Consider the following 18,173-nt stretch of genomic DNA (forward strand, 5'->3'; position numbering starts at 1 on the left):
GGTCGGCCGCTAGGATCTTATGTAGGCGCGCACCGATCGTAAGGTCATCAGTTCTAATAAGTCTGCTACATGCATTTTATCTCATGTGCTTTTATCAGATTATGACATTGTGTAAATGTTGACTACATATAAGCAAGCCCACAGTAGCGACATCTAGGGAAGGTGTAAACAAACAGATTTCTGGATGCTACTGTACCTCAGTAGCTAGTTGGCAAAAATCACTATGTGGACGATGTGGCCTATTCTACACCATATTTGAAATCTATTTGAGATGTTATGCTGATTATATTTGTTTTGACGATGCCATTATGGCCGTATCACTTTAGGACATGGTGTAAAAAAAAAAAAAAAAAAAAAAGGTACGTTACACCATATTTTATCTGTACATTTCCCTGGTGTATGACAGTATATTGTGATACATATTGCTGTTTTATGTTAAGACACACTGATCGTAGTAGTAGTAGTAGTAGTAGAGGGGTTTGTGGTTTGTGGGCGCACGACAGCAAGGTCTTCAGCGCCCGTTCAGTATCATAGTGAGACGGGTGTCAACAAAAAAAAAAAAAAAAACTCAGAACATTGACATAAAACGGAACATAAATCACGGGGAACAATCACTGAAAAATATGTGCTCACCCACACCGAAGCGTGGGATGAAGCAGGGCGTCAGCAGTAAAACATGAACAACACAGGAAGAAAATGGTAGAGGGAGCTAAAACAATGTAGCAGATGGAAGTGGCTGGCTGACCGCAAGGAAAAAAGGGCAGAGTCAGCCACTCTGCAAAACACTAAAACCTCCAGCCTAAAAGTTTAGGCCAGAGTCCAGACACACTGATCAATAGATGTTTATATTTATACAGGGTGTTACAAAAACGTACGGCCAAACTTTCAGGAAACATTCCTCACACGCAAACAAAGAAAAGATGGCATGTGGACATGTGTCCGGAAACGCTTAATTTCCATGTTAGTCATTTTAGTTTCGTCAGTATGTACTGTACTTCCTCGATTCACCGCCAGTTGGCCCAATTGAAGGAAGGCAATTTTGACTTCGGTGCTTGTATTGACTTGCGACTCATTGCTCTACAGTACTAGCATCAAGCACATCAGTACGTAGCATCAACAGGTTAGTGTTCATCACGAACGTTGTTTTGCAGTCAGTGCAATGCTTACAAATGCGGAATTGGCAGATGCCCATTTGATGTACGCATTAGCACGGGGCAATAGCCGTGGCGCAGTGCGTTTGTATCGAGACAGATTTCCAGAACGAAGGTCTCCCGACAGGAAGACGTTCGAAGCAATTGATCGGCGTCTAAGGGAGCACGGAACATTCCAGCCTATGACTCGCAACTGGGGAAGACCTAGATCGACGAGGACACCAGCAATGGACGAGGCAATTCTTCGTGCAGTTGACGATAACCCTAATGTCAGCGTCAGAGAAGTTGCTGCTGTACAAGGTAACGTTGACCACGTCACTGTATGCAGAGTGCTACGGGAGAACCAATTGTTTCCGTACCATGTACAGCGTGTGCAGGCACTATCAGCAGCTGATTGGCCTCCACGGGTACACTTCTGCGAATGGTTCATCCAACAATGTGTCAATCCTCATTTCAGTGCAAATGTTCTCTTTACGGATGAAACTTCATTCTAACGTGATCAAATTGTAAATTTTCACAATCAACATGGGTGAGCTGACGAGGATCTGCACGCAATTGTGCAATCACGTCATCAACACAGATTTTCTGTGAACGTTTGGGCAGGCATTGTTGGTGATGTCTTGATTGGGCCCCATGTTCTTCCACCTACGCTCAATGGAGCACGTTATCATGATTTCATACGGGATACTCTACCTGTGCTGCTAGAACATGTGCCTTTACAAGTACAACACAACATGCGGTTCATACATGATGGAGCTCCTGCACATTTCAGTCGAAGTGTTCGTACGCTTCTCAACAACAGATTCGGTGACCGATGGATTGTTACCGGCGGACCAATTCCATGGCCTCCACGCTCTCCTGACCTCAACCCTCTTGAAAGCTCTTGTCTACGCAACCTCGGTACCAAATGTAGAGACTCTTCGTGCTCGTATTGTGGACGGCTGTGATACAATACGCCATTCTCCAGGGCTGCATCAGCACATCAGGGATTCCATGCGACGGAGGGTGGATGCATGTATCCTCGCTAACGGAGGACATTTTGAACATTTCCTGTAACAAAGTGTTTGAAGTCACGCTGGTGCGTTCTGTTGCTGTGTGTTTCCATTCCATGATTAATGTGATTTGAAGAGAAGTAATAAAATGAGCTCTAACATGGAAAGTAAACGTTTCCGGACACATGTCCACATAACATATATTCTTTCTTTGTGTCTGAGGACTGTTTCCTGAAAGTTTGGCCGTACCTTTTTGTAAGACCCTGTATATTTTAGATCTGAAGGTGGACGCTACCGGCTGAAACCGGTCATTGTCTAAAGAATTCATTTGTGATCAGAGACTGGATTAAGAAAGAATTTTACAGTATTAAATCACTGTTTGTACACGCGATTATGTCACAGATGGTGTAAAGATGTTCTTATGTACCAGATGGGTGCAGAGGCACGCAAGAGACTCTTATCGGCTCCATGGTGTGAAGGCTGATGGATACTGAGGTGTCCTCCAGGTCCTCCCAGCGGCTGTGCGGCAGGAAGCGGAAGCGCCGCAGGATTTACGCCAGGAAGACCTTGAGCTGGAGGCGGGCGTACTGGGTGCCCACGCAACTGCGTGCGCCCAGCCCGAACGGCAGGTAGCTGCACGCGTGCTCCTCCCCTCTGCGGCCGTCCAAGAAGCGTGAAGGGTCGAACCTCAGAGGGTCTGGGTGAAACTGTGACAGGCGTTGTGTGAGGCTGGGCACCAACAGCAGCACGGTGCCCTTAGGGACCAGCACCCGCCCTCTGGGCAGCCGGAGGTCCTCCGAGGCCACCCGGGAGATCACCGGGACCGTCGGGAATATGCGTAGCGTCTCCTGTGGAAGTGAGGTTTACGTTCTGTTCCTATCACTACGGTACTTGAGCGGAAAAAATTCTTTGGGTTGGTAGTGAAAGAGGTGTTTAACAATAGGTATGGTAAACATAGACTGAGGTGACAAATATCATGGGGTAGCGATCTGCACATATGTCAGATGCTGGTAGTATCTTGTTGCTGTTGTTGTGGTCTTCATTCCTGAGACTGGTTTGATGCAGGTCTCCATGCTACTCTATCCGGTGGAAGCTGCTTCATCTCCCAGTACGTATTGCAGCCTACATCCTTCTGAATGTGCTTAGTGTATTCATCTCTTGGTCTCCCTCTACGATTTTTACCCTCCACACTGGCCTCCAATACTAAATTGGTGATCCCTTGATGCCTCAGATCTAGTCCTACAAACCGATCCCTTCTTCTAGTCAAGTTGTGCCACAAACTTCTCCCCAATCCTATTCAATACTTCCTCATTAGTTATGTGATCTACCCATCTAATCTTCAGCATTCTTCTGTAGCACCACATTTCTAAAGCTTCTATTCTCTTCTTCTCCAAACTACTTATAGTCCATGTCTCACTTCCATACATGGCTACACTCCATACAAACACTTTCAGAAACAACTTCCTGACACCTAAATCTATACTCCATGTTAACAAATTTCTCTCCTTCAGAAAGGCTTTCCTTGTCATTGCCAGTCTACATTTTATATCTTCTCTACTTTGACCATCATCAGTTATTTTACTCGCCAAATAGCAAAACTCCTTTACTACTTTGTGTCTCATTTCCTAATCTAATTCTCTCAGCATGACCCGAGTTAACTCGTCTATGCCGACCGCGGTGGCCGTGCGGTTCTAGGCGCTCTAGTCCGGAGCCGCGCTGCTGCTACGGTGGCAGGTTCGAATCCTGCCTCGGGCATGGGTGTGTGTGATGGCCTTAGGTTAGTTAGGTTTAAGAAGTTCTAAGTTCTAGAGGACTAATGACCACAGCAGTTGAGTCCCATAGTGCTCAGAGCCATTTGAACCATTTGAACTCGTCTATATTCCATTATCATCGTTTTGCTTTTGTTGATGTTCATTTTATACCCTCCTTTCAAGACACTGTCCATTACGTTCAACTTCTCTTTCAAGTCTTTTGCTGTCTCTGAGAGAGTTACAATGTCATCGGCGAACCTCAAAGTTTTTATTTCTTCTCCATGGATTTTACTTCCTACTCCGAATTTTTCTTTTGTTTCCTTTACTGCTTGCTCAATATACAGATTGAATAACATCGGGGAGAGGCTACAACCCTGTCTCACTCCCTTCCCAACCACTGCTTCCTTTTCATGCCCATCGACTCTTATAACTGCCATCTGGTTTCTGTACAAATTGTAAATAGCCTTTCGCTTCCTGTATTTCACCCCTGCCACCTTCAGAATTTGAGAGAGAGTATTCCAGTCAACATTGTCAAAAGCTTTGTCTAAGTCTACAAATGCTAGAAGCGTAGGTTTACCTTTTCTTAATCTAGCTTCTAAGATAAGCCGTAGGGTCAGTATTGCCTCACGTGTTCCAACATTTCTGCGGAATCCAAACTGATCTTCCCCGAGGTCAGTTTCTACCTGTTTTTCCATTCGTCTGTAAAGAATTCGCGTTAGTATTTTGCATCCGTGCCTTATTAAACTGATAGTTCGGTAATTTTCACATCTGTCAACACCTGCTTTTTTGGGACTGGAATTATTATATTCTTCTTGAAGTCTGAGGGTATTTTTGTCAGGACTGGCTCTCCCAAGGCTGTCAGTAGTTCTAATGGAATGTTGTTTCCTCCCGGGTCCTTGTTTCGACTCAGGTCTTTCAGTGCTGGTAGTATCTTATACACAAGATATAAAACGGTAGTGAATTGGAGGAGCTGTTGTTTGTACTCAGGTGATTCATTTCTAAAGGTTATGGCCTCACAAAGAGGATTAAAAGACTTTGAACTAGGAAGAGGTAGTTGGAGGTAGACGCATGGGACATACCATTTCGGAAATGGATACGGGATCCAATATTCTGAGATCCACAGCGTCAAGAGTGTGGCAAGAATACCAGCTTCACTTAACGACCCAGAGCAGCGGCGTTTGCGTCCAGTTATTAGTGCTAACAGACAAACAACACAGCGTGAAATAACCGCAGAAATCAGTGCAGAACGTACGACTAACGTATCCGTTAGGACGGTGGGGCGAAATCTGGCGTTAATGGGCTGTGCCAGCACAGGACTGGTCTGAGCGCCTTTGCTAACAGTCAGTGCACAAAATCTTGCACATGCTCTGCTTTCGCAGTTATGGTCAGGTACTGAAACATCATTGCTCAACATTACTAGAGGGGATTTCCACGACTTGTATCAATTGCACGACTTAATGCACTACGCCAGGCAAAATGAGGTCCGACACGATATTAGGAAGTATCCCACGACTTCTGTCGCCTCAGTGTACAGTCAGTCGCTAGATTACGTCGTCAAATTATGTTGATTTTTTAAAGTTACGACTACCCAATACCTGCAGGCAGTCTCTGGTCGACTGCTCGGCAGAAGAAATTACAGCAAGCGTTCAGAAGACTGCCTGTGGGGGTGAGATGGGGGTAGAGGCAACAGTCCTTCCCGTCACGGTCTTCTTCCCCACAGCTGCCCTTCATGTACGCCATTTTCGACGTGTCACTCTATTTGGTTTCTCATTTTCTGTACTTGTTCATGCAATAGCTCCATACTTATCAATCATATAATCTGAAGAGCCAAAGCAACTGGTACATCCGCCGAATATCGTGTAGGGCCCCCGTGTGCACGCACAAGTGCCACAACACGACATGGCATGGACTCGACTAATCTCTGAAGTGGTGCTGGAGAGAATTGACACCATGAATCCTGCAGGGCTGTCCATAGATCCATGATAGTACGAGGTGGTGAAGATCTCTTCTGAACAGCACCTTGCAAGGCATCCCAGATATGCTCAATAATGTTCATGTCTGGGGAGTTTGGTGACCAGCGGAAGCCACTCGATAGCAATTATGGACGTGTAAGGTGTCGATTTTTGTCCTGCTGGAATTGCCCATCGCAATGCGCAATGGATGCAGGTGATCAGATCGGATTCTTACAGACGTATCGTCTGTATCTAGACGCATCAGGGGTTCCATATCACTCCAACTGCACACGCCCCACACCATTACAGAGCCTCCGCCAGCTTGAACTGCCTCCTGCCGACATACACGTTCCATGGATTCATGAGATTTTCTCCATACCCGTACACGTCCATCCGCTCGGTACAATTTGAAACGAGACTCGTCCGACCAGGCGATATTTTTCTACTCATCAACAGTCCGTTATCGATGTTGACGATCCCAAGCAAGGCATAAAGCTTTGTGAAGTGAAGTCATCAATAGTACAGGGGTGTGCCTTCGACTCCGCAGGCCCATATCAATGATGTTTCGTTGAATGGTTCCCACGCTGACATTTGTTGATGGCCCAGCACTGAAATCTGCAACAATTTGCAGCAAGGTTGCGCTTCTGACACGTTGAAAGAACCGAGCGAGGTTGCGCAGTGGTTAGACACTGGACTCGCATTCGGGAGGACGACGGTTCAATCCCGCGTCCGGCCATCCTGATTTAGGTTTTCCGTGATTTCCCTAAATCGCTACAGGCAAATGCCGGGACGGTTCCTTTCAAAGGGCACGGTCGACTTCCTTCCCTGTCCTTCCCTAATCCGATGTGACCGATGACGTCGCTGTCTGGTCTCCTTCCCCAAAACAACCAACCAACATTGAAAGATTCTCTTCAGTTGTCGTTGGGCCCGTTCTTGCAGGCTCCTTTTCCGGCCGCAGCGATCGCGGAGATTCCATGTTTTATCGGATTCCTGATATTCACGGTACACTCGTGGAATGGGAGTACGGGAAAATTCCCGCTTCCTCTCTAGCTTGGAAATGCTGTGTCTTATCGCTCACGTACCGACTACAGCACCACATTCAGACTCACTTAAATCTTGACAACCTGCCATTATCGCAGTAGTAACAAATCTGACAACTGCGCCAGAGACTCGTTGTCTTATATAGGCGTTGCCGACCTCAGCACCGTATTCTGACTGTTTACATATCTCTGTATTTGAATGCGCATGCCTATACCAGTTTCTTTGGCGCTTCAGTGTACAACCGCTCCCTCGACAGAAGATCCGTACCAAAAGACTGGCAGTTGCACAGATCACAACAAGAAAGGTAATAGCAGTAATCCACTAAATTAATGGCCCATATCATTAACATCGATATGTTACAGGATTTTGGAACACATATTGTGAAGACAACGGTCTATTGGCACACAGTCAAGAGGAATTTGGAAAACATAGTTCTTATCAAACATAACTAGCTCTTTATTCACCCAAAGCGTTGAATGCCATTGACAAGGGATTTCAAATTGGTTTCGTTTCTAGATTTCCAGAAGGCCTTCGACACTGTACCACACAAGCAGCTTGTAGTGAAATTGCGTGCTTATGGAATATCATGTGAGTTATGTGACTGGATTCGTGATTTTCTGTCAGAGAGGTCACAGTTCGTAGTGATTGACGGAAAGTCATCGAGTAAAACAAGTGATTTCTGGTGTTCCCCAAGCTACTGTTATAGCACCTTCTTATCTATACGAACGATTTTGGAGACAATCTGAGCAGCCATCTTAGAATGTTTGCAGATGCTGTTTGTTATCGTCTAGTAAAGTCATCAGAAGACCAAAACAGATTGCAACACGATTTAGAAAAGATATCTGAATGGTGCGAAAATTAGAAATTGACCCTAAATAATGAAAAGTGTGAGGTCATCGACATTAATGCTAAAAGGAATTCGTTAAATGTCTGTCACACAATAAATTAGTCTATGCTAATAGCCGTAAATTCGACTAAATATCTTGGAATTACAATTGAAAACAATTTAAATTGGAAAGAACATGTGGGGAAGGCAAACCAACGACTGGGATTTATTAACAGAACACTTGGAAGACGCAACTGATCTACTACTCTTGTCTGACCACTGTAGGAGTACTGCTGCGTGGCGTGGGATCCTTACCAGATATTAACAGAGTGCATCGAGAAAGTTCAGCGAAGAGCACCACGTTTTGTATTATCGCGAAATAAGGGTGAGACATGGTGCAAGATTTGGGATGGTTAGATTAAAACAAAGACGTTTTTCGTTGCGGTGGATTCGTTTCACGAAATTTCAGTCACCAACTTTCTCCTACGATTGCAATGATACTTTGTAGATCATAATAAAATAAAGGAAATCATAAATCGCACGGAAAGATATAGGTGTTCGTTTTTACCGTGCGCTGTTTGAGAGTGGAATAACAGAGAATTATTTTGAACGTGGTTCGATGAACGCTCTGCCATGCGCTAAGTGTGTCTTTTGCAGAGTACCCATGTAGATGTAGATTTGATTTACGGCTCTAGTCCCAAAGGGGAATATTCTTGGGAAACATGAAATCAGATATCACTTCCCGTTAATGAGCATGAAACAGTCAGTGAAACCCTGCTACTGACGATATTTTAACTACAAAAAGGAAAACGTGTATCGTTACAAAACAGCACATTAAAGTCATTCGTCATAAAATAGTCATATTAGTGCATCATTCATAAGGCATCTACTGGAACCATGGCCACAAAAACGTAGAATGAGACTGGTACTTCTCCTGTATAGGTAACATGCTGAATACGTATGATGATCGTCAATCTTATTCAGTTCTACATTGAGCAAGCAGTGAAGGAAAGCAAAGAAGAAATTGCAGTAGGAATCAAGAAATAAAAACTCTGAGTATATCTATGAAATTATAATTCTGTCCGAGACATCAAAGGATTTGGAAGAGCAGTTGAACGGAATGGACGACTTGGAAGGAGGCTATAAGATGAACATGAAAAAATGCAAAAGAAGGATAATGAAATGTAGTTGCTGAGGAAATCAATTTATGAAATGACACAGTTAAAATAGTAGATAGGTTATGCTATTTTTGAAGCAAAATTACTGGTGAAGGCGAAGGTATAGAGGATATAAAATGTAGACTAACGATGACAAGAAAAGTGCTTCTGAGGAAGAGAAGTTTGTTAACGTCGACTTAAGTTTAGGAATATTTTCTGAAGATGTTTCTCAGTACTGTAGCCATGGAAGTATGGAAGTGAAACATGGGCGATAAACTGTTTACACAAAAAAACAGAACAGAAGCTCTAGAAATCTGGTGATACAGAAGAATGTTGAAGATTAGATGGGTCAATCACGTAACATATGAGGAGGTCCTGAACAGAACTGGAGAGACGTGAAGATTGTGGCACAACTCGACCAAATCAAGGGACCAATTTTGTATTGGAGGGAAGTGTGTGGAGTACAAACCGTAGAGGGAGACCAAGAGATGAATACAGAAACCAGAATTAGAAAGATGTAGGCTGTAGTACTTATTCAGAGATGAAGAGGATCGCACAGCATAGAGTAGCATGGAGAGATGCATCAAACCAGCCGCCGAACTGAAGACCACGATAACTTGCCAGTCGAACCTTATCAACACAGTCACAAATACAACGTTGATCTAAGTGCCTACATGGGAATAAAGTTTACTATTCTGTGCTAGAATACTTACCACAAAAAGGAGAGGAAGAGAAAACGTTAGAGTTTTATTCTTTTGTGCAAAATTAAGCAGACATGCACACAGAAATGAGTTAATGATATTACCTCAAGATTTTAAAGCGAGAGCAGGGAAACTCTAACTAATGTAACTGGCACAACAAATATTTCAGTCTGCGTTTTAACCAAGCCTTCATCTACCAACGATGTGAGTATTCGCTGGGAGTGACGTATGATTCGGATTTCACATTAAACTGTAGGTCTCTTTTCACCACTTTTGTAATTTGAATAGTTTCGGGACATGCAAGCAGCTGGAGAGGTGTCCAGTTGAAAGACTTGCAGAATACCATTGAGCTTGAGTAATTTAAATAAAAATGGAGAAGAATTAAAATAGTTTGTCACTTATGATAACCTGAGAATTAAAAAAGGATGTTCACAGCTATACCTGCTCACCTCAAGATCATCATTCACTCACTACAGAATATTTCACGGTAAAGAAGCATCTGTAGTATCTAACACAAGGAAATGAGATCTGTTTGAATCATTTTTCAGTAAATTCTGAAATTTATATTTTAACGTGATGAACAAGGAATAACAACACCTAAACAAATAAGGAAACAACATTCAGAGTACATTTATTACAATACAAAAGCACACAACTATTATGCCAAATGCTAATCAACACAGGACAGAAGATACTAAAGAACAATAGAAGATAATAAATGGTAATGTTCACAAGGCAGCTTTTGAAGTATTGCAAACAAGATTAAAGAGATATAATCAGGAGGGATTAAGAATAGGGAACGAAGAATTAGTAAAAGCAATAAGTGGGAGAAAAGGAAAGCATACCTAAAAGACTCCAGAATTAAAGAAAGGAATATCGTCAAAGAAGAGCTAGACGAGACTGTAGAGAAGAACACAGAACAATACGGGACAAATACACTGACGACAAAAGAAATCGCAACAACAGGAGGGAGTTGTGCGTCGCAAACGAAAGTTGTTGGGCTGTTTCTACATGTGAAAGATGTGGTATGTTAGAATTTCCCACCACTCTCATAAGAATGGCACATGAAAGTGTCTTCCATGCTTAATGTGGTGAGTTGATGTTAGTCAAGAATGCCTTAATGCTACAAAGACGCCATTATCAACACCTCACTGAGTCTGAACGAGGTAATGTAATAGGGCTATAAGAAACTGGATGTTCCTTCTGTGATATTCCAGGAAGACTTGCAGGAACGCAGCCACTGTACATGATTGCTGGCAGCTCAACAGATCGATTTTTGTTTATTTCTCTGCTAATTATTAACTGATCTTAAAAATTCAAAATGCTATCCTAATGTACATAAGAAGAACTATTCAGAAAAATAATAATGAATAAACTTGGATATATTTAAATACACAATTCTTCAGTTTCAAAAATTACTGTTAATATTCTGTGTTTTGCATCAAACGTGAGAAACTTCTTTCCATAGATAGTTATGAAGGCGTTTGTGTCGTTCGGTAATTTACTGCTGAGTATTGCACATAATTTCATAGTAGTCTTCTGAGTGAGAGCAATATTCTTTCTGATAGTCATGTTTATTACATAGATAGATTAGTTTGTTATGAAATTAAATGGACTTACATCTACATCACGTTTCAACTGGATAACTCGGTTAAAATAAAGGGAATGCATCATATGCCTTCAGATAATTCTTTGGTGGATCCAAATTTCACATTTCTTGAGGAAATATTTTGTTCGTTCCATTTTAATATAAATACCCCAAAGTTAAACGTGATCATATAATGATCATATAATGACGAACCTAGTACGGTGTCGTAGCAGGCGGAGAGGTGATACTCCGACGTGGCGCGTCCCAGGTGGCGGATAGGGGGGGCCTCACCGGCTTGCCGGCGGACTTGAGCGAAATAAAATAGCTCTCGCGGACCAAACACACAACATCAAGAAATCCATTAGTGTCTGTTCTGGTATCCAGCGACTAGTGGTCTGCGTCTGTTTACCTAGTTGGTGCGGCAGTGAAATATGGCTTGATCTCAACAATCAAGTCTGCAATTACCGTGATCTTGTTGAAGGTCACCACAACCAACTTCAACTTGAAGTAATCATGATGGAACAAATGGAAAGAAATCCGCTACCCCAGGCCCCAGTCAACGGACTGGACTTTCCTGGTCATCGGATTCTGGGGGACCAGGAACATCATGAGGAGAAGAGTCGGAGCTTCTCAAAACCTCTTCGCAAGCACTGCCTTGGCACTCTCAATGCAAACACTCTGTTCAAACTTGGAAAACTAAAACAACTGACAGACATGCTAGATAAATTTCACATCAAAATTCTTGCCATCCAAGAGACACGCTTCGTAGATGAAAACCATTTCGACACAGAACATTACAGGATTTACAAAGGCAAACCTGCTGTCAGAAGAGGAACACCATTATTGTTTGGTACAGGGTTTGCAGTACACAAATCAGTCATGGATAACATCATAGACTTCAATTCAATATCAGAACGTATCTCGACACTGTCCTTCAAATCAGGTAATAAAGCATACACAATTATCAACACACATGCACCTACAAATGACCATAACAGAAAGAAGCCACAAGAAATTGAAGACTTCTGGGAAGACATGGAGGAAGTAACTAACAACGTACCAGAAAGACATGTGAAAATTGTAATGGGTGATTTCAATGCGCAGCTTGGCAAGGAGAAAAAATTCAGAGAAATAACAGGCCCATACTCAGCACATATTCGCACGAACAGAAATGGGGAACACCTCATAAAATATTGTCAAAACTTTAACCTCAAAATCATGTCAACACAATTTCAAAAACCAAGACGAAAACTTACAACATGGAAAGCACCCAACACAGTGTGGGGAGAATTTCAGATTGATCATGTGGCCATATCCAAGAAAAATTCGCGGGAAATTCTAAATGTCAGAACACGTAAAGGAGTCTTCGAGTCTGATCATTATTTGCTACAAGTTAAGATTAGGCCAATCCCAAGATTGAAACAGACAGCGCAAAACAAAATAGTCAAACCTGATCCGGAATACTTGAAGATAAACAGGGATAAAATCGTTGAAGAAATTAATAGGCACTCAATAGACATATGGACAGATCTGGCGAAGGCAGTTCAGAAGACTATGTGCTGGGGACAACCACCTAGAAAACGCAAACATAGGTGGTGGAACGCAAAGTGTGATGAAGCCATTGAGAGAAGAAAGCAAGCATGGGACAAGTTCAGTAGTTACAGAAATTCAGAAACATGGAAAGAATTTCACGAAGTTCAGAAACTAGCATCGAAGGAAATCAGAAGGGAAAAACGAGCATATGACAATAACAGACTAAAAGAAATTGAGGAATATTTCAAAAGAAATAACACAAGAAATTTTTACAGAACTTTCAAAGAAAATATTAAGGGCTATCAACCCCCTAGCCTCTGCTTCCGAAGAACAGATGGATCCCTGGAAACAAACACAAAAGAAAACTGTAAAATTCTCAAACATTACTTTGATAAACTTCTTAATTGCAAAAAACCTACAGGAAAATTAACATTCCAAAAGACCACATCTAATGCCGATTCTGATCCACAATAGAAGAGATAGAGGAAATCATAAAACAAATGAAAAATAACAGAGCTGCCGGAGAAGATGGTATTATCGCCGAGATCTGGAAACTCCAAGATGAAAACATCACCAAAAAAATCCATAAGATTATCTCCGAAATTTGGATCACAGAGAAAGTGCCAGAGGAATGGAAATGTGCATTGATCCATCCGTTACATAAAAAGGGTGATAAGTCAGATCCAAACAATTACAGAGGCATTTCGCTAGTACCAGTTACATACAAAATTTTCTCTAAGGTGCTATTAAACAGACTAGAACCACAAGCAGATCTGCAAATTGGGAAATACCAGGCAGGCTTCAGAAAAGGGAGATCATGCATCGAACAGATCTGGAACTTGAGAACACTTTTGAAAGTCAGACAGCCAAGAAACACTGTAGTTACCTTTGTGGACTTTAAAAAAGCATATGATTCCATAGACAGACAGACACTCTTTGACGTGCTGGAAGAATATGGTACCGACAGAAAAACCAGGGCACTTATACAACAGACGCTTACAGACACTACCTCCAAGATTAAGTTCATGGGAGAAATTTCGGAACCCTTCCACATACACACAGGTGTCCGACAAGGAGACGGGCTCTCACCAATCCTGTTCAACATGGTGTTAGACAAAATTATCAAGCAGTGGGAGGAACAAGTTAAAGGAATACAGCTGGGAAGAACACGTGAAACCAAAACAATCATAAAATGTCTGGCATTTGCAGATGATATAGCCATACTCAGCAATAATACACAGGAGGCAAAGGAAGCACTGGAATGCTTGCATGAAATAGCTGCCAAAACAGGTCTGCAGGTATCTTACGAGAAGACACAATATATGGAACGACAGACCAACAATGTACACACCATGCATACGGTATATGGATCCGTAGAAAGAGTCGAAAAATTTAAGTATTTAGGGGAGTACATACAAATGGGAGGATCAAACAAGGCGGCTAACATGGAACGAACGAAGAAACTCCAGAAGGCATACAAACTCACATGGTCACATTATAATAAGAAAAGCATATCGAGGCAGGCCAAACTTAGGCACTACAAAACAGTTGTATTACCAGAAGCATTGTACGCGTCAGAAACAACCACAATTGGAGCATCAGGCATCATAGACACAGAAAAAATAGAACGCAAAATTCTCAGAAAAATATTTGGACCAATTCACAGAGATGGCATATGGATGAAGCGACCTACCAAAGAGCTGTACCAGCACACTGACAGACTAACAGACGCGATCAGAAAACGCAGATTAACTTTCTATGGGCACATACAGAGAATGGACAACAACCGACTTACAAAGAAAATTTTTGATGTAGTAAACAGCTCAAGCAAGAAAACAAATTGGTATCATGAAATAGACGAAGACTTAAGGCAGATAGGGATCAACAGGCAAATGATAGAAGACAGGAAATACTTCAGAAACAAAGTTAGGAGTGCAAAATTTATTGTAAAGGAGAAAAAGAAGAAAGGAACATTATGGACAGAGCAAAGGAAACAGGAGCACAGCCAAAGGATGAAGAGATTTTGGGAAGAGAAGAGGAAGAAAGGAAAGAAGTGAAAATTGTGTCATCATGTGATTTTCGAGTTCAAACACTGTCCATCAGGCAACAATGAAATGAATGAATGAATGAATGAATGAAGAATCAGTCAACTGATTATTTTGTCGATCAGTCTGAAACACGACAAAAACTAAATATTGCATATCAAACTCACTGAATTAGAGAAAATTGTGTTAGCTAGCTCGAAATTTTGCTTGCCTCTTAATCTTCCTACCTCACCTGTTCGAAATTCATAAAAAAAGAGGTCTTTTAGGGTTTTCCAATATATTTTCTCATTGTTCAAGCTGATAATTTGATTCATATTTTGCTATAGGTATACGAAGTTGAATAGATTCTGCTATGATTTTCCCTTCATTTGGTAATGTATCGTTTATTTCAGTTAGTTTCATTATAATCAGGCCACCTAAGAATAGCATCTACAATACTTGAATACCAAGTGAAAATTACAGTATGTACTCCTTCCCATTATATTTGTTTGTAATCCCTAAAGAAACCACCAAACACTCCAACTAGATAAAGCACCACATTTTTCTTACTCTTCATTTTTCTGTTGTTAAGTATATGTCCTTCCATATCATCACCAAGAAATGAAATTAAATGTAACAAAACTGATTAGGAAATAGAAGAGGGTCTGTTCTAGACAGAATATTATTTCCTTTCTTTATGGTTATAAAATCAAATAACTTTGCCACATAATTATCAATTAGTTTTTTATTGGAATTACCATCATATGTTGTGTAATCTGATCAATCAGATTCAACAGTCCTAAAGCTCATGTACAACTGCGTATGGAAAGTATGTAGCCATGCACCACCAATATTTACGTTAATCCCAGTACCCTTGTCAGGAGTATTTGTGTTATTACTTTTCTCATTCAAAGGGAGTGAGAGGAAATGATAGCTCTCCATTTTGTTAATTACTGGTTAAAGAATATACTTTAATGGGACTTTTCTTAAACAACTGTCATGCAAGCTCCACTGAGGTCCATTAAATTAGCCTTTTCATCAGTTATAGTTATTTGTAATTCCTGTGCGGTATCAAAACTAGGAACATGTACAGTATAATGTGGTTCATGAATTATTGGTCCACAAAATTCAGCATTAGGCTTCAATGAAGCATAATATTAGTCTCTTGATGCAGATGAACAATTTTTTTTACAAAAACTCCATCAGCTAGATTAAAACTTATATTGATTAATTCGAATGGAATAATTTTAGGAACATCATCAGGAACAGTTTTTTATGGCTTGAATAGTTTGGTTACTAAATCTAAGCACACATCCATTACTATCTTTTGTATCCCTGTATAATTTAACATCACTCTTAATAATAATTCAATTTAAAATTCATCTGTGTTCATGTGGATATTACACTTTTTTGTATTCAGAAACCCTTCCTAGATTTTCAAACTACATTGGCGAACAGGAATTTCTATAATTTCTCCATCACAATATAATTCATCATTTTCTTGTGAAATATTTGGAGTTAGAAATTTTGTTTACATTCCAAATAGTGCTACATTATTAGAACATTCCCATGCAGGTATAGTCAACATTTTTGAGGAAAGATGACTTACCACTCAATTGAAATATATGACTAATCTCATATTAACAGCATTTCATATAATTAAACGAAAATATGTGGGAATCAAAAAGAAGAATTCCGGAGAAGAAATCAAAAATTATACATTGGTAAGCTTTTACCTAAATCTATTTGAGGCACTATAATAGGTCAAAGGGGTTGTGGGAAAACAACACTAATGATTGACAATTATAATCTAGCTCCAGGATGGTTGAACTGGAATAAGATGAATGACATATATGTTTATTCGAAAGGTTCAGATTAGCTGAAATATTAAGAATTTTCAAAAGTGTGTGAAAAAGTTGAAGATAAAAGTATTAAGATTACTACCTTTATTGACACCAGTGATGAAATTGTACCACTAGATAATTGCCAAGGTAATTCACCTGTAATATTCAATGATGTCATTCTTGAAATTCATAATGTAGTTACACAATATTTTACTAGAGTAAAACATGAAGGAATAAATTGTTTTTATTTTGTTCATATGTATCCAAAAATTCCAAAACAATTGTTAAGTGATAATCTAATTTTTTAAATGATTTTAGACCAAATGAAAACAAATTTAAATCACATTAATCATCAGTTTGTTGGTGGTGATTCAAAATTTGATGATTTTAAAGAAATTTGAAGTAAATGCTGGATTGATCAGTTTGGATCTTTTTTACACTAGATATGAATAGGAAACTTAATGAAGTGAAATGCAGATACTGTACAAAATAGTCCTAACCTCATTATTAAATGAGCAGTTTAAAAGATGGTATTGCATGTTTCTTAGACCATATGATGATATTTTACTTCAAAACATACATGAATTTAAAGAAGCACTTCTCTACATAATAAAATATGAGAAATTAAGAAATTGATCAACACTATACTAGCAGCAACACAATAATAGCAGCACGAAGTGCTGTCCATACATGCTAGTCAATATCTTAGGCTGTTGTTTACCTGGAGCCAGACACACTGGCATCAACGCCAACAACAAGAAAATGAACTCTTTATAATATGAAACACATACTGAACCTTGAGGATATTCTCTCATGACATGCCTTCTCACAGCAGTCTAGCATAACAGTATCTTATGTGGGTGATAGCTCATCTAGATGTTGCTATTCACTGGCACGACCACCACCAATACTGCCACCATCACCACAACCACCACCACTATCATCACCATCACCACCATTGCCATCACAAATAACGATAATCAACCAAAGTCGCAAAGTCGTTGTACACATATCAAAGCTAGGGGATATTGTCTTCCACCACACTCTATCAGTAAGGTCTTGAGATACAGCACACACTTCCAGAATACTATCCAAGCCCACCAACCATTCTGCCACTCCAAGCCTCATTAACATTAACAACAGAAAAACTGAGTGTTGCACGACTCAGCACTCGTCATGTGCACAAGCTAGCTCACTGCAGAATTTTGTTCCTGAAGTAAGGAAGTCACTTATCAGTTACCTGCTCTGCTTTCCTTTCTGATCACAATACTGACATACACATTTCTGAGTTTGCAGAAACAGAGATGTTGCTGCACTAACAAAACAAATATGCCATCTCGAAATTGCCTTGAGGACTTCCATCATAGCTCAACCACAGAGTCACTGTCATCTGCTTGTCATTAACAGTATGCAGCACATATACACTACTGGCCATTAAAATTGCTACACCACGAAGATGACGAGCTACAGACGCGAAATTTAACCGACAGGAAGAAGATGTTGTGATATGCAAATGATTAGCTTTTCAGAGCATTCACACAAGTTTGGCGCCAGTGGGGACACCTACAACGTGCAGACATAAGGAAACCCCCCAACCGATTCCTCATACACAA

At 40.7% G+C, this 18,173-nt stretch overlaps 1 protein-coding gene across 1 annotated transcript in view; it reads right to left on the minus strand.

The window, feature by feature from the left end:
• Positions 1 to 2,694: 2,694 nt before the first annotated feature.
• Positions 2,695 to 18,173, minus strand: part of LOC124716702 (cytochrome P450 4C1-like) — a 134,327-nt gene continuing 118,848 nt past the window's right edge. The window contains exon 6 of the mRNA XM_047243244.1: positions 2,695 to 2,991. Within this exon, the coding sequence (XP_047099200.1) occupies positions 2,695 to 2,991 (297 nt within the window). The remainder of the gene's footprint in view (positions 2,992 to 18,173) is intronic.

The sequence above is a fragment of the Schistocerca piceifrons genome, chromosome 9 (assembly GCF_021461385.2).
Source record: "Schistocerca piceifrons isolate TAMUIC-IGC-003096 chromosome 9, iqSchPice1.1, whole genome shotgun sequence".
Taxonomy (NCBI): domain Eukaryota; kingdom Metazoa; phylum Arthropoda; class Insecta; order Orthoptera; family Acrididae; genus Schistocerca; species Schistocerca piceifrons.